Here is a 22,036-nt window from a genome sequence, read left to right as displayed (position 1 = left end):
CCTCTGAAGGGGACAGAGCCTGGGCCAAGCCATGGCGCCAGAAGACAAAGAGTTAATGTGCTCCCTCTCTTGCATTTCCTGCCAGTAGGAAGGGGGAAATTTCAGGCCAGGCCAAGCAAGGAATCTCTGAGGCTATGTCTCCACAGTTCTGTAAGCTCAAAATAGGCTATTTCAGCATGTGGCACTGTTTAAACTGGGGGTTCGGGACCCAAACATGGGTCGCCATTAGATTTTCTAAGGGTTGCCAGCTGGGTGGCTCTAAGCTGCATGTGGCTCTTTAAGGAACCATTTGTGGCTCCTGCCAGTGCTCACTCGTCCATCTCCCAGGCCCTTCCCTGCCGTGCTGAAATGGAACTCAATTTAATTGGTTTAATGGCTGGCAGGAGGGATCTGGCCATTAAACCAGTTAAATTGAGTCCCATTTCAGCGTGGCAGGGCAGGGAGCTGCCCACACTGCAGGTGGGGAAAGGGAATAGGAAGGGGAGTGGCACAGAGAAGGCAGCAGTGGCCTGGTGAAGGAGCAGCAGGGGCAGTGCACCATGCTTGTGTGCGGTAGGTGGGCAGAGTGGTTTGGGGCTGAGAGGGGTTTAAGCCAAGGGGGGATGTGCATTTTTCCCAATGGAGAACCTCCCCCCAGCCCCATTTTGAATTGCCTTGTGTCACAAAGTCTAACTGAATTGTCAAAATGGGTCTCTGTCTCGAAAAGGTTGGGAACCGTTGGTCTAAATGGTGCCACGTGCTGAAATAAAGCTCTATTTTTGAGGCATCCTTGTACTCCTCCTGCGATGAGGCGAACAAGGGATGCCGAAATAGCGCATCCCTTATCTCAAGAACAGTTTGGAGACAGCAGGCAAGTTGCTAAGATGCGGGCAGCCATTTTGGGATACCTTCGTATCCTGGAATAGTGCCCGCCGAGTGGACTTAGCCTGACAGAACATGGACCAAGCCTACTGAATAACAAGCCTTGATCACAGAACCATCCTTCCTCTCTGAAGCCCGGAAGGAAGGTGCATGTGGAGAGGAGCTAATGGATGGTGGCAAAATCACACCATGTTGCATGTGCATAGCTTGGTGGTCCGGAGGTGTGGTTCTCACTTAAGGTGCAAGAGCACCAGCGTTTAAAACGCCGGCAAACCCTCATGTTGCTCCCTTTAAGGGGTCTGGAGCACATCGCTTATGAGGAGAGGTTGAGGGATTGGGGCTTATTTAGTCTACAGAAGAGTGAGGAGGGAGTTGATAAAAGTCTTCAACTGCCTGAAGAGGGGTTGGAGAGAGGCAGTTCTCAGTAGCAACAGAAGGCAGAACAAGGAGCAATGGTCTTAAGTTGCAGAGGGGGAGGTCTCAGTTGGATATTAGGAAAAACTATTTCCCCAGGAGGGTGGTGAAGCACTGAAATGTGTTAACTAGAGAGGTGGTGGAATCTCCATCCCCGGAAATTTTAAAGTCCCGGCTTCACAAAGTCCTGGCTGGGATGATTTAGTTGGGGTTGATCCTGCTTTGGGCAGGGGGTGGGACTTGATGACCTCCTGAGGTCCCTTCCAGCCCTAGGACTCTGTGATTCTAACTAAGAGGCTGCTGGAGTACTTACTGTAGGAGGCAGTCAGGAATCTGGACGTGCTCCATGGGGATCATCTGCTCCAGTTCTTCCAGACTATGAACGTACTGGATCTTACTGATAAATTTCACACTGACAGAGAAAGAGAACACGTGCTTGTTGAGAGTTTAGCCTGACTTTCCCCTTCCTAGAATGGTCACACCCTGGGGAAGGCAGCCAGGCCCTGTTGAAGTCTATTGATGTTTTGCTTTGACTTCAATGCAACTGGGCTGAGACCCTAAACAATTAGCAGCCTTCCAAAATGAAGATGTCTCTTTAGCCAGGGCTCGTGAACAGTTCAGACATCCAAAGTGGGGTTTTCCTGCTCCAACTTAACTCACCCTTTCTATGATAACTTTTGGTCAGAGAGGATGGCTGGGGTCTGGGTGTATAGATCGGTGCAAGGTTTAATAACCTTTCCAACCCCCCAGGGAGGTGGGAAGATTCTTTGTTCACCTGATGAAGGGCCTGGATATAGCCAGCACTGTCCGGATGAACCATGAAGGGTGAACGATTATCAAAGCTTTCAGGTTTTTCCGTAGCCTGTGGAAAGACCAGAGGGGAGAGGGTAGACACCAGGGCCTTGCCATGGCAGACTCTATAGATTTCGGGGATTTCCCCTGGTGTCTGTGTAACTGCCACAGGCGGACTCGAACCTGGGATCTTAGTTCAAGAGCTGCTACAGTTTGAGCTAAAAGCCAGTGGGCACCCAGCTGAGGCTGTAGAGGAGCCACCTTCTTTGGCTGTGTAAGTGGTCTGGGTGCCATTCCATCAGACAGTGACCCACACCCAGTAGGTCTGTGGGTGACATCTGAGCAGAATGGGGCCCACTGAATCACATTAATTAGTGATGGAAAAGGCCTCCTACAGCGCAGTCCAGCTGCCTTTCATTGTTGTAGGCATGTTTGCTGCAGGATATTGCTCAGCACCTGCCCCAAGCCATGTTTTCCACACGGGGCTTCCATCGCATCCCATGGAAGAGGAAAGAGAAAATCTGTTCTAGGCCTAAGCAGTGACTCAGGGTCTCAGGTGGGCAACACACAGTGACCCATAACTTAGAGGTGCTTAGAAAATCGCTGGGATTCACAGAGCCTGAGTTTGCGGCCTGAGCTCCTGCACAATGTGGAGAGACAGATGCTTCAGAATGGGAATCACAAAAGCCAGCACTCTAGGGGTCTCCTTGCCCAAGCTCCCCTGAGGGTGGTGCCCTCTCCTGCCCCCTTCGGGTGCGTGATGTCTCCTTTGGCTCGTGATTCTCAGCTGCAAACCCTTCTCTTGGCTTTAAACGCCTACTCGTTTGGCAAGAATCCATGTGTGCGTGGCCCCTCTTGTAACTCCGAGCCCAGTGTTAGCACACTCACTTGGGGTGGGGGAGACCCCAGGGTCACCTGTCCTGCCCATGGGAAGAGGGGAAGGGATCTCCCAGGTGAGCACCCTAAGTGCTTGGCTATGGGAGATTCTGAGGCGGGGACTCCCTCAGTCTTGCCTGTTGAAACTCTTCCTTTGTGACTAAATTAACACAAGCCCATGATGCAGTGGGCCTGGATCTTCCACCCCGAGTGAGTGCGCTACCCAGAAGACTCCAGAGCTGTTCTCGTGCCAACTCGTTCTCTCTAGCTCAACAATTCTTTGATTATTTTCATGCTGTGGACTCCCCAAAATGATCTGTTCCCATGGGCGCCCTAAGTGATCGCTCTCTGCAGTGTTCCCCGAACCTCAACTCAGTGGAGCTAAACTGATCTACACCAGCTACTACCAGCGAGGTTAAAATACTGAGACTAAGTAATTCTTTTTTAATTTAAGTTACCAGAGACGGTGCTAGGAGCTGTACAAACACAGAACACGAACAGAGTGCTGGGCTCAGAGTTTGCAATCTGTGTATAAGGGAGCAGGCATAGGGGGTACAAACAGAGAGAGATGGGGAAGAGGAAGAAACAACAGTTGTTATAATGCAGCACTTTGTGCAATACTCTTTAGTTCCTTTACGAGCTTTATTCATCAGACCCAGATCTGTCTGTCTCTCTCTAAAGACAGGTCTACACTAGCCCTGAAAGTCGACCCTCAGTCCTCATTTCCAGCTATGGCAACTGTGCCGCTGGAATTGACATATCTCTGATTGACTTACCTGGCTGTCCTCACTGGGGGAGGCAGAGAGGAGACACTTTCCCAGTGACCTCCCTTATGCCTTGTGAACAGGGTTGGACTGTCGAGCCCTGCTGGTTCCGTATCATGCGGACCCCCCTAGGTGTGTGAAATGAAACCTCGGAAGATCGACCCTGACCGAGTCAATCTCCTGGTAAGTGTAGACAGTATAGTTAGACGTGCCTGCATTTAGTACTCCCATGGCATATAACCAATAGAAGGGATGCCACAGCATCAAAGCCCAGTGTGAAAACACTCTGGTGTTTTCTGGTTGTCAGACCCCCTGTATTTATGCAGGAGCATTTGGCTGAGAAGTGGGAATATGATGATAATCAGGACTGAGCTAGTGTAAGGAGGAAGCAGGTCCAGCAGCGCCTCCTACTGGTACCTATGCAGCACTGCAGCCTGGCTTTCTCTGTGCATCCCTTTGCAAGGCCCTGGTGCTTTGTGGGAGACGTGGAATGACAGCAGGTGAGAAACAAGTCTGCTGATTTTGCCCCCTGGTTGCTAGGAGGGATGGATCCATACCAAGGAGGTCTGTAGTGATCAGCAGTTCACCTGCTGTGGCTTGTTCTGCACTTCAAGTCCCACCCTCTACAGACAGGGTCCCAGCCCGCTGTACGCCTCCACTCCTAACATACTTTAGGTGGCTGCGTAAGAGCTAAAATCAGCTTCACCGCTGTGCGGCTGAGTCTCTTTTATGCGAAGAGTCTCTTTTCATGCTGCATTATTTTGGCCGTGCCTTAAGTGGGTGACTGAGCATGGAAATAATCTGCCTACAGAGGCCGCTCCTCACCTTCTGTCTATCATCTGGTAGCATTTCTTCAGCCAACCTAGGCCTGGCATCCTCCGCCGGGGCGTGGCGCCGTTCAGGTACACAATCATGTAGTCCTCAGCCACCAGCAGCTCCAGGCTACTGATCACGTACCTGTTGGGTGGAAATCCAAGGCAGTGCTGGAGTGGGGTGGCAGGGGCTGGAGCACCCCTCCATGCAGCTGGGTTTCCGTATTTCTTTGACGACACCCCCTCTCCAAGCCCCACCAGGCTGAGCCTTCCCCAGGCTGGTGTGACTCTGGCTAGGAGAAGGGGCAAAAGAACCTGGCAGCTGAATATCTGACCCCTGGGTCTTTATGGATTGTGGGATGGGAGGAAGATGTTTCAAACTGCCTTGGACACCACTGCAGCAGCCCTGCCAGTTGCAGGACCCAGCAAATGGGTGCCCTGATCTGCTCCACAAGCCTGCCTGGAACTTCTGCCGCTGAGTTGAGGTCAGGGTGTGGGGGTTTTCCCCTGCTCAGCCCTGGAACCCCTGCTGGGGTGGCAGGAACCCCAGGTGGGTGGAGTGGGGTGAGCCTCTGTGCTGCCACCCCATTTCCCTGGAGGAGCACTGGGAGGGGAGAGGGACTGCAGACAGAAGGGTTTGACCCACGGCGCCACAAAACAATAATCTGTTGCGGTTTGGCAGAGGCACTCACAAGAAGAGGTTCTCCATGATATAATGGTAATCCGCCAGGTTACTGTCTGGGAGATAGCAGGCAGCAAAGACAATGATGGCGTTGAGGCCTTCTCCATAGTACCCTGAGAGAGAGAGAGAGAGAGACAGCACGGCCACTCAAGGGAGACAGAAAGAGGCAGGGGGTCGTAATGGAAAACAACAAATGGCTTCTGCAAGGAGGCCTGTGCACATGCTGGGCTGTGGAACACCATCCCATCTCTAGACAGGGGTCCTGACCCGTTGCACAGCTCCCATTGGCCTCTGCAGGAGCGAGGTGGGACAATGGCCCTGGTGAGATGCAATGTGATGTTTGCTCTATTGTGTCAATAGCTCCTGTTGCTGTGGCAGGTCAGGGCTTCCTGGGAGATAACTGTGTTTTGCCGTGTGCTATAAAGCTGTGTGGACAGGCCCATCAATGGGGAGGGTGCGTGTGCGTGTGCGTGTGCGTGTGCGTGTGCGTGTGCGTGCAAAGGGGCAATTGCCTCTGGACCTCTTTGAAATGTCAAGGTGCATGTGCGGCTCTGAGGGCATGTGGGGAAGGCTGACTGCCCCACCCCTTCTGTCCCCACCCCTTCGGTCCATAGCCCCACCCCTTCTGGGGATGGGGAGCCAGGCCCCTTCCCATCTTGCCTATGATGGCTATTGGTGCCGCTGGGTGCAGATGAGGATTTTTGGCAAACTCCCAAGGACTAATTTAGAGGTTGTTGACTGAGAGAGCCCAACATATGGTCCAGTCCTGGAGAATTTTACCCAGGGCACAAAAACAACAGCCTTCCAGGTGACCTCCACATGCTCTGTCGGGACCCATATTCAGAATTATCAGTTCATTGTTCAGTCTCCGGATATAGATGGGCCCTTGACTTTAGGGGAAATATAAAATCACAGAACTGGAAGGAACCTTAAGAGGTCATCAAATCCAGTCCCCTACACTCATGATTCGATGTCAAAGCACAGGACCAAAAGCTCATTCCTGGCTGTACTACAGACTCATTGCTTGCCATGAATTTTCAAACATGTCCACTACATCAGGTGCCTTAGTATTTGGTTGTCCTATTGGAGACACCAGGGCCTGGTTTTCAGAGCTGTGTAGCTCCTGCAGCTCCTGTTGTCATCAGTGGAACTTAAAGGTGTCTTGCATCTCTAAGGAGGACCAGAACCTATGTCTACTGCTGCTGTTAGTTCCTCTGTGGTTTATATGATCTAGCTGAACATTTTAGGATGACAAGCAGAATAGGGTGGAAAATGGTTTTCCCATTTCTGGAAGATTTTTGATAATTTATCCTGTTTTATGGTGAAAAGTGAGAATCTTAAAATTTTTGCATATGAAAAATCTGCAAGACGCCCAGGTCGGGTCAAGCAAAACGTTTGGTTTCAACCTTTGCAAAATGTGCTTTACATAGTACAGGTTGAACCTCTCCAGTCTGGCACCTTTGGGATCCTCGGTGCTGACTGAGCGAGTCTGTTAAACCATGGGAGGTCAATATCTTTCAGGGGCATCACCAACACTTCCACTGCTTATGGGGCTCATAGGAGACACTCAGGGGCAAATTACAGCTAAATATCAACACAGAACACTGAGAGCCAGGGCTGTAAACAAACGTCATGGGGCCACAGGAAACTTGCCCATACCCAAGATAAGTGGTCGTCCAGCTAACTAAAACCATGCTGAATTACTGATGTTGCTGGAGGAGAGAGTGCCAGACTAGAGAGGTTCAGTGTGCACTGCAAATTAACATATACTGTGGAACAAAATGTTGTTTTGAACCAAACCAGGGAAACATTTTGGCTTGAAAAATGTTAAAACAGGGCAGTGCAACAATTTCAAAACTTTCCTTCCTTATATTTTCCCAGATGGGCAATGTGTTGAGAACTGGCCCTTCCCAGTGAAGTTTTGGTTTTGACAAATCAGCATTTTTCAACAGAAAAAGAAATAGTAAATAAATCCAGCAATGTGAGTGGTTCCATGCTCAGTGTGAGAGCTGGCATGCTCGATATCGATAGTGGTCTCTCCTTGCGGGGGGCCAAAGCAACCAGTTGCTACCTCTCTTCCAGCCCTATCATCCCAAACAACAACATTTGGAAAGAAAGACCAGAAAGCTGGTGCATTTCAGAAGCACCTTGGTCTTCCAAACCCTCACCTCCGTGTGTCACCACTTTCATGTAGGGTTTGATCATCTGCAGGTCAATGCGGTGCTCCTGTTCCCCGATGATAACCGTTCTCCAGAGTCTCCCATTGGTAGCACTGCCGTCTTCCACCGCCCCATCCCCAAACAGGTCTGCACTGTTCCCAGGCATGTTCTTGGCTGTGGCCACAGGTGTATCATCTGGAAGAGGGAAAGGGAAAAGCTCTGGTGACCAGGATGGACGTCTAAGGTGCTTTTCTAGACATGGCTGAAACAAAGGGCTGGGCTGCACTGAAAATTTACAACGGTGTAGCTCTGTCTCTCAGGCTGTGAAAAATCCACATGCTCCCTAAGCAACACAGTTCCGATGACTTAACCCGTGGTGTAGACAGTGCTGGGGCGATGGAAGAAATCTTCTGCTGACCTGCCTACTGCTGTTACGTAAAGCCTCCACTTAGCCCAGTACAAGGCAGATATAAGGCCTATAACTGTCTGTAAGCTTTGTTTTCTAGCCACCGCTAGGGCTATTAACAGATCATGCTGACAAGAGGGCCATGCAATCATCTGGTCACCCCAGATTCATGACCGCAGCCAGACACCCGCTGTCCCCTATGCAACTCTTCACCCATGGAAGTTCGTCTGTGTGCCTGAGAGCAGGAGCGTGTGAGTGCGTGTGGGGGGGCGTGTGCTTGAGACCTCCTTCCCCTTCTCCTCTCATCCAACAGTGGCATTTAATAAAATACCTGTGAGTGACAAGTACCAGAGAGGTTGCCGTGTTAGTCTGTATCTTCAAAAACAGCAAGAAGTCCTGTGGCACCTTAAAGACTAACATATATTTTGGAGCATCAGCTTTCGTGGGCAAAGACCTGCTTCATCAGATGCACGACAGCTGATGCTCCAAAATATCTGTTAGTCTATAAGGTGCCACAGGACTTCTTGTTGTTTTATACCTATGAGTGTAACCCTGGGGTGGTATTTAGTGAGTAACTCTTAGGCAGATGGATTAACGCCAATGGGGGGTGACCACCTACCATCACTGTCGTGACTGTCTGCACACTGAGGCATTAGTGTCGCAAATACCACTGTGCGGCTGTATTGTTTTATTGTAGACACGCTTTAAAATCCAGATTAAGAGTGCGTGGATTACGAAAACAGGAATATTATTTTAAAAAACAGCAAAATGCAAACCTGGAAAACTCATAAGACTCTAGTGGGGTTGGAAAGGTATTGTGTGTGTGGGCAGGGGAGGGTGGTCACATCACCCTTACTTACTATATAATATATGGAGACACACATCTCACAGAGCGGAAAAAGACCTCAGGAGGTCATTGAGTCCAGCCCCTGCTCTCTTGGCAGGGCCAAGCACCCCCCCACCACTTTTTTTTTAAAAAAAGTGTTTTCCCTAGATTCCTAAACAGCCCCCTGAAGGATTGAACTCACAACCCTGGGCCAATGCACAAACCACTAAGCTATCCCTGCCCAGTTATAACATCACAGCTAGGCAGGCAGAGAGCAGCCACCAATTGGGTGCTGAGATCTGAAGGCACCACTACCATTAGGAGCAGGGCAGAAGTAAGGGACGCAACACCATGGTCTCCCTACAATAATCAAGCAACCCCCCTTTTGCATCGGGACCCCCAGGCTGTAAGATGCTGGATTTGCTTACGTTTATCACACAGCAGAAGGCAAAGTACACACAAGCCCAGATTTTGTGGGGAGACCAGACTTCAAGGTCCGTGACGCTTTTTTTCCAGGGTTGTGAATTCGACAGGGCTCTAGCCATAGTACAATACAAACAATAATTTCTTTTTACACTGCTTCTAGTGCTGATGCTCAGAAAAGCACCTTCTGAGTTTTACAAACCCTGTGCCAGGTCAGGTCCGAGCCATGGGAACCCATCACTGAAATGCTACGACAGGGCACATCATCCTTCGATAGTATAAGTGCAAGCCACACAAAAGAACTTCGTCTTAGAAGGCAAAACTCTCAGACACCAGAAGTCGGAAATAGACTGACATGCGGTTATTGCAATCGACCGTACAAATCCAATATTGGACGGATAAGCCATGAAAGAGGCTGCAGAGTCAAACACTGCCCATAGATCCTCATTGCCACTGCTAACCACTGTCTCTCAAAATGAAAAGGGGCCATAGTAATAATATAGTAGTGCATATGCTCACAAAGGAGCCTTCTGAGCTTTACAAACCCTATGCCAGGTCAAGTCCTAGCCATGGGCACCCATCACTGAAACGCATTCCCTGCTGGATGCCCAGAAACATTGCACAAGAGTTTGGGACAGGAAGGCCACGTCTACATGAGAAGCCTCTGTCAGCAGAACTGACCGTCGGAAGGGATTTCCCAGCAAAACTTCTGGCGACAGATTGCACATAAAAATGGATCAAAAGAGCAATCTGCTGTGTCGGCAGAGAGAGCCAGGCTGCCCAGCACCCTTCTGACAGAACGGCTGACTGGAAAGTCTGCAAACAGGGCTGCCCAGTGAACCAGAAGCCCTGTTTGTCAACAAAAAGGGCCCCAGAGTGTCTACAAGGCTGTTTTGTTGACAGGACACTGTTTTGAGGGGCAATTGGATAGCAGCCTTCAACTTCCTGAAGTGAGGCTTTAAAGAGGATGGAGAGAGGCTCTTCTCAGTGGTGATAGATGGCAGAACACGGAGCAATGGTCTGAAGTTACGGAGGGAGAGGTGTAGGTTGGATATTAGGAAAAACTATTTCCCCAGGAGAGTGGTGAACCACTGGAATGCGTTACCTAGAGAGGTGGTGGAACGTCCACTCCTAGAGGTTTTTAAGTAGAGCCTGGGCCATTACAGCAGGGATAAAAGGAGAAAGAATGTAGGTGGCAATCAAATCCGTAACTGAGATGTCTGTACAGTAATGAGAGAAGATGGGAAATAAGCAGGAAGAACTAGGAATGCTAATTAACAAAATGGGCAACAAAAATGATTAAGGGTCTGGAGCACAAGACTTATGAGGATAGGCTGAGGGATTTGGGCTTGTTTAGTTTACAGAAGAGAAGACTTAGAGGTGATTTAATAGCAGCCTTCAACTTCCTGAAGGGGAGCTCTAAAAAGGAGGGTGAAAAACTGTTCTCAGTGGTGTCAGATGGCAGATCAAGGAGTAATGGTCTGAAGTTGAAGAGGGAGAGGTGTAGGTTAGTTATTAGGAAAAACTACTTCACCAGGTGGGTGGTGAAGCATTGGAATGCGTTGCCTAGAGAGGTGGTGGATTCTCCATCCCTTGAGGTTTTTAAGTCCTGGCTGGGATGACTTAGTAGGGGTTGATCCTGCTTGAAGCAGGGGGCTCGACTAGATGACCTCCTGAGGTCCCTTCCAGCCCTGTGATTCTGTGAAGTCCCGGCTTGACAATGCCCTGGCTGGGATGATTTAGTTGGGGTTGATTCTGTTTTGGGCAAGGGGCTGGATTCCATGACCTCCTGAGGTCTCTTCCAGCTGTAGGATTCTATGAGTCTATGGGGAACAACACGTACAGGAATGACAAAGTGGGTCACATTGGCTGGAGAGTGGTGTTATGTGTGAAAGAAAGCCCAGAGTCAAATACAGTGCAAATCTTAAATGACTCAAAAGTACTATACCCTTGCTATGGATAGAAATCTCGAGAACAGCAGTAGGAATAACCCACTGACTACCTGACCAGCAGGCTTCATGTAAAATGCACAGGGAGATTAGAGAGGTTACAAAATCAGACAACTCTGTAATAATGAGGGATTTCAGCTATCTCTCTATTGTCTCAGAACATGTCACCTCAGGATGGGCTGCAGAAAGAAAATTCCTAGACACCACTAACGGCAGCTGATTGACGTTGCTCACCCTGGAACATACAACAGGGGATGCAATCTTTTCTTCAGTCCTAAGTGATACGCAGATCTGGTCCAAGAGGTGAAAACAGCTGAACTGCCCAGTAATGTGTTTAAATTTAACATCCTTGTAGGGAGGAAAGTACCAAAGAAACCCACCACAGTAGCATTTAACTTCCAGACATGGAGCTACAGAAAAATGAGGGAGGCTGGTTTAATGGAAACGAAGAGGAACATCCTGAGAGCGAAACAGCTGCAAGTTGTGTGGAATGTTTTTAAAAAATACCATTAGCAGAGGCTCAAACTATATGTCTACCCCCAATTAAAAACAGCAACAAGAGTCAGACGACTAAAAGTGCCACCATGGCAAAGCAGCTCTGTAAAAGAGGCAGTCAGAGACAAAAAGAGAGTCCTACTGAGGGAAATAGAAAGCAGCATAAACTCTGGCAAGTGAAGTGTAAAATTTAATTAGAAAACCCCAAAATAATTTGAAAAAACAATTAGCGAAAGACAAAAACTAACATCTCCTCAATGTGCACTGACAGTCAGATGAGCTAGCGGGATGTTAAGAACCATTAGGAAGGAGAAATAATAAGACTGAAAATAGCATAATTCTACTCTGTAAATCCATGGCACACCTTGAATACTGAGTGCATTTCGGGACACCTTGTTTCAAAAAAGATATCGTAGAATTGGAAAAAGTCCAGAGACGGGCAACAAGAATGAGGGGGAGTCTGGTACAGCTTCCATAAGAGAGAGATTAAAAAGACTGAGGCTGCTGGGTTTTGAAAAGAAACAACAGGGGGATATGGTGGAGATCTATAAAATTGAGGCAGGCTTGGAGAAAGTGAAGAGGGAAGTGTTATTTACCACTTCACACAACACTGGAGCCAGGGGTCAGCCAAAGACATTAATAGGCATCAGGTTTAAAACTGACATAGGGAGGCATTTCACACAGTGCCTAGTCAAACTGTGGAACTCATTGCCAGGGGACATTGCGATAGCCAAAGGTATGACTGGATTCAAAACCAAACGAGATACCTTCCTGGAGTTCAGGCCCTTCAACAGCCGCTAGTAGTGATAGTCAGTGACACAACCGCATCCCGTCTCTCCCTAAACCTCTGATTGCCAGAAGCTGAGACTGGATGACGGTGGATGGATCACTTGACAAATTGCCCACAGAGCAATTTACAAACTAGCCATTGAATGAAACTTCCTCCAAGCATCTGGCACTGGCCCGAGAGAAGACAGGATCCTGGGTTACATAGGCCATCAGCTTGACCCAGTGTGGCCGTTCTTATGTTTGTGTTCTGGCATTTGGAGAGGGAAGGGAGGGAGGTGGGGTATAACGACCTGTGGCTCTTGTGAGAAGTGGCACAGGCTCTTTATTAACTCCTGTCGCTAGGACCTCAGGGTTGTGCTTAATCTACGAGATAGAGCCACCACTGTAGCATTAGCACAGGGATCTGAAGAAGTGGGTCTATCCCACAAAAGCTCATCACCTAACAAATAAGATCGTTAGCCTTTAAGGTGCCATAGGACTGCTTGTGTTTGGGCTTGTGAAGATACAGACTAAGCCAGCTACCTCTCTGCGGGAAGAGCTCTTCTGAATCACCAACGCCAGCCCTTGCCGCAGCCCTGGTCTCAGTCCTCACAGCTCCAGTGACTTCACTGAAGCGATGACAAGTGACAACAGCTGAGGCTGTGTGCAAGACAGCTGGGTGTCAGAGCTGCGGAACAGCCCAGCAGAGTCACAAGAAAGAGGGTTGAAGTTAATTCAAGCCCAGCACTGAGGGCTAGTGAAATCCTTCCTCGGTTTGCCTTTTACCTTCCCATTCCAGTTCATTCCCATTGCCCAAGAACTCCAGGGAGTCCGTCTCATCCGGGGTTTCGATGTCATCCACGTTAATGTCCAGGTCATCAGGCGTGTCCAGGAAGTCATCAGACAGGATGGAACCCTCACTCTGGTCCAGGGAAATGTTGATTTCCGGGGCTATCAGTGTCTTGCGTTTCCGATGAGCCCCGTTAAAGTTCAAAGTGTTCGGGGGAGCTGCAAGAAAAGGGGAAAGTTAAACCACAGCTTTGTCCTGATCATTGGCCCAGCTAGATTCTTGCATGTGAGCAGCAGACACAGTTTTCTTTCATGTCCTGCCACTTTGACTTTGAGCCAGTTGACTACTTTCCTTGGCTTTAAAAACTAGACCATTTTCTCTTCCACCCTTTCTCAGCTCTGTTCTCACAGATCATTAAAAAGCTGATTGAAAAGAAACAAGCGCAGATTCGAAAGCTGATCCTGCTTCAAAGATGGAGTGTGACAGATTCCTATAGAAAGCATTCCTGGAATTAGTATATACTAGCCTTCCTCTTATTACAACAAAACAGCCATGCCCCAAGATTAGAGAAATTTGAATTTCCCAGTATTGTCCTTTTAATAGGCTTCAGGTTTGTTACTATGATATAAAACATGCAGGGTTATTCTCTCCTATTTTAGAGATTTCACTAAAGCATTTTATTGTAGTGCTTCTCTTCATACATTTATTTAATTCTACCTCCCTTTGTTTTGCTTCACAGTATGGTCAGTATGTCCCCTCTGGTCCATCTTATGTCTGCAACCCTAGACTGTAATACAGCCTATACTAAATAGATATTTATTTGAATCAGGACACGACAAAACTACAACCAACTATTTTTCAGTTGTCTTTGTGACATATTTTGTGTTCATAGGAAATAATTTTGTTGAATAATTTTAACCTCTATTTTCTTTTCATAGAAGTGGCTGATTACGATAAAAGATGGTGCAGATTTTTAAAAAAAAAACCAGTGCTTTCCTTGTTTGAAAAGTCCAGAGACGGGCAACAAAAACCTGTGCTTTTGGCCCCATTTTAAGGGGGAGGAGGTTAAGTTGAGGTATAGAAATGTTAAACACGAGTCCAAGGCAAGCGGGTGAGTCACAGCCCCGATACAGGAGCAGAACACAAGTGTCCTGACTGCCAGCGCTCTGTTCCAAGGAGGCCATATGCCCTATACAATACAAAATACTTTGTAGGTGCTCACTAAATTAATCCCCTTCACTCAGAACTATGGAATTCCATCTTCCTTGCTGAGCCAGGCAAATTATTAAACTTGGATTTTCTCTGGCACAAGAGTCTATCCTGTTAATAACCCTTAGCATTAACATAGTACCTTCCATTTTTTTCAAAATAGATGTTAATTAGTTGATATTTACAAGACCCCAGGAGACAAGTCAGAATCATTATCACCATCTTACAGATGGGAAAACTGAGGCATGAAGAGCCCTGTCTATGCCAAGAAGGGAACTGCAGCTGAAAATACTCTTAAAATACTGGACCGGTTTGGGGTCTAACGATGCTAGATCCCATATCAGAGCTTAATTAAGAGCCTGACGATTGTTTTCCTGTTTCCGTTTCTGGAACCCTGTCTCTGACTGACTGACAGAGGAGGCAGCATGGTGCAGCACAATAAACCTCTGGCTGTGATGAAGGAAGTACCGAGGTCTCATTCTGGCTCTGCCACTGACTTCCACGTATGGCATTAGCCCAGTCACTTGTTCTCTCAAATCTTGTCTAGTAAGCTCAGCATGCCTCTCTTCTCCTAGAAGTCTGCTATCAGTAGCCAACCCCAGCAAAAGCTGCAGAGACCAAAGCTCTGGGCTGAACAGAACAAATTCTCCTTAGAGGATAAACTAATCTGCTAAAATACAGTGAAGGAACAAAGATGTTTGGGGCCACTGAACCAACCCTCTTTTTGTTTTATGTCTGTGCAGCGCCTACCACACCGTACGGCACCCAGTCCCAGCTCAGGTCAGGGCTCCTAACTGCCACAGCGCTGCAGATAATAGATAGTAACCAGCAGCACTCTTTTGTGTTGCTACTTGCCAGTACTGAGTACCGGCACCTTGGCAGCCCCAGCCATGGGATTGGCTGGAGGGAAGGGCGGGGAGCTGGCTGAAAAAGCTGATCAGAAAAAGCACTGGAATCCAGGACTGACCCTGGTCTCCCCATTAAACAAATGCTACTTACTGGTAATATTCTGTCTGCTCATAGAGTGGGTGTAACCGCTGGATCTGCTCTGTTCTGGGGGAGCCCAGGTGAATGGCAAAACTCAAGTCAAATAAATGCAACGAGCAGTCCAGTCTGAAGGCAGTTATGAACGCAGTGAATTATGCCGGTCATGGCTCAGCTTATCCATGACCGTCTGACTAGTCAAAATCTCCCTTCTGCTTGGCAGCGGCTCCCTGAGGCTGTGGACGCAGCCGTGTCCCAAGCCGGCCGCCAGCTGGATGGAGGCCAAGGGACGTCCCTCTCACAGGGAAGCAGGGGTGGGACATAGCTCAGAGGGGCTGTGCACCTACATTTCCAGTGGGAGCACGCAGCACCCGGGAAAATGCCTCTTTTCCCCCCTACACACTCACTCTGATCTTGAAATCGGCCCCCCATGCAAGATTTTTTGCCCAGACTTGAAGGGAATTTGCCTCCACTCTTATCTAAGCACAGAGGGCAAATATACTTACAGGACGTGTTCTCGTCCGCTGTGGCCAGGGAGTCCATTCCTGTCTCTTCTGGGAGGGGTCTGCAAATCAGCCACAGCCGAGGGTCCAGGGGCCCAGGTGCAGAGGCAAAAAGAGCACGGTTAGCGGGACATGTCACCGTTAAAATCCATTCATCCCAGCTCCCTGGGCTTTGTAACGACTGTGTTTGAACATATGGGGCCCATCATATGTATCAAGCCCATCAGTCAAACACAAGGTACCCGCTCGTTTGAAAATCTATGTGGAAAAAGCCACCCACCCCAATACCAAGCAGGACAGAATCAATGATCCGTAACTCAATGCCTTCTCCCACCCACCTCCCAGCGAAAGAGGTCAGTTCTGAATGGGTGCCCAGGAGCGAAGAGGAGATGGGTCATAAATGCAAAAAGCTCTGGAGCGTGGCCCCAAAGGGGAGCAGAAAAGGAGTTAGGACCTGTCACATAGAATTATAGAATCATAGAACACTAGGACTGGAAGGGACCTCGAGAGGCCATCGAGTCCAGCCCCCTGCCCAATGGCAGGACCAAGTACTATCTAAACCATCCCTGATAGACATCTATCTAACCTGTTCTTAAATATCTCCAGCGATGGAGATTCCACAACCTCCCTTGGTAATTTATTCCACTGTTTGACCATCCTGACAGTTAGGAACTTTTTCCTAATGTCCAACCTAAACCTCCCTTGCTGCAGTTTATGCCCGTTGCCTCTTGCTCTATCCTCAGAGGCTAAGAGAACAAGTTCTCGCCTTCCTCCTCATGACTCCCCTTTAGATACCTGAAGACCGCTATCATGTCTCCTCTCAATCTCCTCTTTTCCAAACTAAACAAGCCCAATTCTTTCAACCTTTTTTCATAGGTCACAGTCTCTAGACCTTTAATCATTCTTGTTGCTCTTTTCTGGACCCTCTCTAGTTTCTCCACATCTTTTTTGAACTGAGGTGCCCAGAACTGGATATAATACTCCAGCTGAGGCCTAACCAGCGCAGAGTAAAGCGGAATAATGACTTCTCGTGTCTTGTTCACAACACACCTGTTAATGCATCCCAGAATCATGTTTGCTTTTTTTGCAACAGCATCACACTGTTGACTCATATTTAGCTTGTGACGTATCTACAAGAAGTAGCTAGTGAAGGACCTCAGAAAGAGAGACTCAAATCACAGGGCTCTGGATTGAAAAGACCTCGCCTGAGACTGGGTTAGTGTAAATCTAAGGACTGAGAACAACAGACTTAGGTTGGCTAAACCAAGATGTTGGGCAGGGCCGTAGAACTAGAAGAGGCCTTCAGGTGGCTAGGGCTTCGGTGTCAGAGGAGCTTTATAAGCTAAAACTTGATACTGACATATGAATTTATGGCTCAGCTGACTTTTCATCGCTGACCATCTGCATATGGGCAGGTGGTGCTACACACCATGCAGGCAGTGATGGATAGCAGGTCTTTGATGGTGCTCTGGAGAGCACCGGGGGAAAATATGCCCATTCTCAGTTCATTCTCTAATCTGCCTTTCAGCCGGGGCATGACTACCAGGCCAAAGAGTTGAGTTTGGTTCTGTCCATCTCATCTGGAATCAATGAGTGGTTTGCCTGGGAACAACCTAATCAACTGCCATGAATTTTACAGTATTTTGTAGCCCAAGGTGCTTTAGGAAGTATCTATATGAACCCACGCCCAGATTACATCCCATGAAGTGCAGCCACTTCTGGGGTGTAAGGCAGTAGCCAGAGACAGAACAGCCACACATCAAGGAAAGTGGATATTTTAACCAAAGAAACTACAGCGATCTCTCTTTTACTCCCCAAAAGGACCAAGAGGCTTCCTCACTCTCCCTTATTATACTGATGTTCACATCCTCTGAAGGATGAAGGACTGTGCCCGACCTATGGAGATTTGAATCTGGGATATCAGGAGTTGTTCAATTCCAAGTTTGATGTTTCAGCTACTAAATTATTGCTCTTTGTGATCAATCCAATGAGCTGTGCTGCTTGATTACATGTGAAGAACACACTTACAGGACTTAAAAACTTCTAGGGATGGAGATTCCACCCCGCCCCTTGGTAACGCATTCCAGTGCTTCACCACCTCCTGGGGAAATAGTTTTTCCTAATATCCAACCTAGACCTCTCCCTCTGTAACTTGAGGCCATTGCTCCTTGTTCTGCCACCTCTCACTACTGAGAACAGCCTCTCTCCATCCTCTTTGGAGCCCCCCTTTCAGGAAGCTGAAGGCTGCTATCAAATCGCCCCTCACTCTTCTCTTCTGCAAACTAAATAAGACCAAGTCCCTCAGCCTTTCCTCATAGGTCATGTGCTTCAGCCCCCTAAGTCACTTTGGTTGCCCTCTGTTGGACCTGCTCCAATGTATCCACATCCTTTCTATGCCAGGGGCCCCAGAACTGGATGCAATACTCCAGATGAGGCCTCACCAGTGCCAAATAGTGGGGAATAATAACTTCTCTAGATCTGCTGGCAATGCTCCTCCTCATGCACCCTAATGTGCTGTTAGCCTTCTTAGCTACCTTGACATTTCACCACACAGGAGTTTACAGCCCTGTCTTGGGGAGTAAAGGACCAGTGCTCCCACTCCCTGTACTATGCAGGATAGGGGGAGGGGTAGCTCAGTGGCTTGAGTATTAGCCTGCTAAACACAGCATTGTGAGCTCAATCCTTGAGGAGGCCAGTTAGGGATTGGGGCAAATAGATGTTAGGGATGGTGCTTGGTCCTGCCAAGAGGGAGGGGACTGGACTAGGTGACCTCCTGAGGCCCCTTCCAGTTCTGGGAGATGCATAGCCCCAATTAAATTAAAACATGCCACTGTCTCAGCTCCAGAGGCAAAGAGTTTCAGCCTCTGATTTTTAGCAGGTCCCTTGCTCCTAGCAGGAGGGTCAGAAACCCCAGTGTAAAGGAAAGCTTTGCTCTCAGAGGCAAGTGACAGGGCCAGATCCTGCTCTCACTCCCACCGGTGCAAAGTCCTGTTTCATTTCGAGGAAGCCAGTGGATCCACACTGCTGTAAGTGAGCTCAGAATCTGGCCCACACGTTAAGCCACATTCTCCCCATGTTGTCTGCCCGGCTGAGCTACACTGGCAGAGAATGCTCCTTATTCTGAAGTTCCTCGTGCTGTACCAAACTGCAGGCTGTGTGCCTTACCCCTCTGTCTAAACCCAGACTGCAACTGGTGCTTCACTAACCAGTGCTTGCTAGAAGCTGTGGTACGAAGCACTGGAAACTCAGGGACTGAGCCCCAGAGAATGGGCCAATTTTAGAGCAACCCAGTAGATGGTTTACCTGATTCATTCTAGCCAGGAGGATAGACCTACATGCCCTCCAGAGACGCCCTTCTGCACTGACACGCCTGTCAAGTTATCTAACGGCTATAAATATTTAGATGAAGAGATAATCCCCGTGGAGCTGGGTTGTTGTATATTGTGTCTGAGTTCTGATTAAAGGCACAGCGGCCCTGCCTCTAAGGTCCAGCACAGGCAGGCAGGCATGCTGAAGTGGGCTTCTAAAGAGGATGGAGAGAGGCTGTTCTCTGTAGTGATGGATGGCAGAATAAGGAGCAGTGGTCTGGACTTACAGAGCGGGAGGTGTAGGTTGGATATCAGGAAAAATTATTTCCCCGAGAAGTGAAGCACTGGAATGTGCTACCGAGAGAGGTGGTAGAATCTCCATCCCTAGAGATTTTTAAGTCCCAGCTTGACAAAGTCCTGGCTGGGATGATTTAGTTGGGGTTGATCCTGCTTTGGGCAGGGGGCTGGACTTGGTGACCTCCTGCAGTCCCTTCCAGCCCTCGGATTCTATGAGTCTGTGATTCTATGAAATAAGAATATTCCTATATCGGTGCAAAAGATCCACAGAGAACAGATGGAGACACACACATGCAAATTCATTTTCTTTTTCTTTCTTTCTTCTCTCCCCCCAACCCCCTGCTTGGTTATTTGATCACGATCTGACCCTCGGGTGATGCACCGTCAGAAAAATGCCACCTGGCTTGTGTGTATCAGAATACTCATTTCCTGTGACTCAGAGGTTTATCATCCTGATGGGGGATTTCAGATCATTTCCATTTAGCAATGGAATCTCCCTACAGGTCGGACGGAGGGGGTCCTCCTTACCTGCTAGCTCCTGGTTCCCAGGGTACAGCCCTCCTCCTTTGGATTTCCTTTCCCACACAGCTAGCTTACGAGTCTTTCCCTTTTCTGGAGTTTCCTGAATACAGCTGCTTTTCTCAGGGCCATGGACCACCATTTTGCTCTGTCCTGATCATATGATGGCCAGTTTCATCACATAAGGCCCCTGCTCTCCAGCGCACACAGCCTGAGCCTCTCTGTGCTGTGATTAGATGGAAGCTAGAGACACAATGAGCATGCTCCCACACCCTCCCTCTGGCATCACTACAGCATCACAGGGCTGGAGTCACACAAACAGCTGAGACAGACTGTAGCCAGGAGATTAAACCGTCAGGGAGGGAGGGGGTCATTCCTAGCCTGGAGGACAGGGATCAGCCCAGTGATGCAGCAGGGAGGTAGCTCCCTTCCCCTTGCTGCCAGAGAACAGAAAATTCACCCCATGAACCGGCTGCCTGCAGGGGATGTTCACACCCTGCCCTTTGCAAGGCGTTACATTCACTTCGCTCAGCTGGGATCTTTGCAGCCGCAGCCCACCCAGGTGCGGCCAGGTGGGTTAACTGCAGCTGAGCAACTACAACTGCTCAGCACTTCACCCAGCAGCAGGATGAGGCTCAAAGGCCACCAGAAAGGAGTTGTCTGGAGGGTGAAAATAACTTTAAATAAATTGTCCAACGCCAGCTAAATTCTGACGGCCCAGCCATGCGCTCAGGTGGGCAAGTGACTGGCGCAGTTAGGTGTTGTGTACCTTGCAGGTGAACACGAAAGGTTTCCCCTGTTGCAAGAGGCGGGGAGTATGGTTTAGTGGCGCGACCAGGGAGCAGGAGGGGAGCTGACACTCAGGACACCTGTGCTGATTTCTTGCCTTGTCTGAGTTATGTCACCTCTGCTCTTTCTTCTTTAGTTTCCTGTCCTGTGAAATGGAACCCCAGGGTACCAACCCATCTTGAGATCGAGGGGTGAAACCTAGTACAGCGAACGCTTTCCTATCCAGCAGCCCCGCGACTGGGAGGTTGCCAGATATTCAAATAGTCTGGATCATAGAATCATAGAACAATAGAGCTGGAAGAGACCTAAAAAAGCCACTGAGTCCAGCCCCCTGCTCTAAGCAGGACCAAACCCACCAGATCAGCCCTGCCAGCGCTTTGTCGAGGCGAGACTTAAACACCTCCAGGGATGGAGACTCCACTGCTTCCCTGGGGAGACCATTCCAATGCTTCACCATCCTCCTAGTGAAAAAGTTTTTCCTAATGTTCAACCTGGACCTTTCCAACCACAACTTGAGACCGTTGTTCCGTGTTCTGCCATCCGTGACCACTGTGAACAGCCTCTCTCCAGCCTCTTTGCAGCCTCCCTTCAGTAAGCTGAAGGCTGTTATCAAGTCCCCCCTCAGTCTTCTCTTCTGCACACTAAACAGTCCCAGTTCCCTCAACCTTTCTTCATAAGTCATATGGTTCAGCCCCCTAATTCTTTTGGTCGCCCTCCGCTGGCCCCTCTCCAGTGTATCCACATCCTTCCTATAAATGGAAGCCCAGAACTGGACACAGTACTCCAGATGTGGCCTCACCAAAGCCGTATAAAGAGGAATAATCACTTATCCAGATAACAGAGAGGTATACCTAGCAATGCATAACACTAAAGAAAAACAAGATTAGATATTAAGAAACAAACTAAAATGTATGCCGAGTACTTTATCTACCAACAACAGTAGTATTGTAAACTTAAACGGTATTTGCTGTATTTATTTACATTCACTTTCCCTATACCGTGCTTGTGGAAAACGTAACTAAAATTTACTATTGGTTAAAGTGCTGGATATGAAAGAGTTTACAGTAGAAGTGCTAAGTTGTGGTTATTAGAGAATGAGTTTGCTGCAACCAAAAAAAGGGAGCCTTGTGACGTCTGCTCAGTGTGGTCTAGCGGTGAGTGCATGGCACTGGTGCTCAGAAGACTGGCCACTGTGTTCATACAGCACCTAGCACAACGTGGGGGTGTGGGGTGGGATTGAGCCCGGAGGGGAATCTAGTTCTGCTATATGTCTCTGTAGTAGAAAGCCGAGCATTTGGGGGTGTGGTGGCTGCTGTCCAGTCCTGCAGCAGGTCTCTGGCTCAGGGCTGGTGTGCTTCCCCATGCTCTTTGCCGTGTTGGCAGCCAGCCCTCTCTGAAATAAACACAAAT

General features: G+C 48.7%; 1 protein-coding gene across 1 annotated transcript in view; it reads right to left on the bottom strand.

Annotated features, from left to right (window-relative positions):
* The window catches only part of ATCAY (ATCAY kinesin light chain interacting caytaxin), a 31,254-nt gene extending 11,400 nt beyond the window's left edge, over window positions 1-19,854 (bottom strand). The window contains exons 1-8 of the mRNA XM_074978270.1: window positions 19,847-19,854; window positions 15,717-15,775; window positions 13,014-13,235; window positions 7,370-7,555; window positions 5,212-5,314; window positions 4,533-4,664; window positions 2,051-2,137; window positions 1,589-1,687 (exon numbers count right to left, since the gene is read on the bottom strand). Of these exons, the coding sequence (XP_074834371.1) occupies window positions 1,589-1,687; window positions 2,051-2,137; window positions 4,533-4,664; window positions 5,212-5,314; window positions 7,370-7,555; window positions 13,014-13,235; window positions 15,717-15,753 (866 nt within the window). The 5' untranslated portion in view covers window positions 15,754-15,775; window positions 19,847-19,854. The remainder of the gene's footprint in view (window positions 1-1,588; window positions 1,688-2,050; window positions 2,138-4,532; window positions 4,665-5,211; window positions 5,315-7,369; window positions 7,556-13,013; window positions 13,236-15,716; window positions 15,776-19,846) is intronic.
* Window positions 19,855-22,036: the final 2,182 nt, after the last annotated feature.

Source organism: Carettochelys insculpta, chromosome 27, assembly GCF_033958435.1.
Source record: "Carettochelys insculpta isolate YL-2023 chromosome 27, ASM3395843v1, whole genome shotgun sequence".
Classification (NCBI taxonomy): Eukaryota; Metazoa; Chordata; order Testudines; family Carettochelyidae; genus Carettochelys; species Carettochelys insculpta.
The sequence above is the reverse complement of the archived record's forward strand: the minus strand, read 5'-3'. Positions and strand labels throughout refer to the sequence as shown.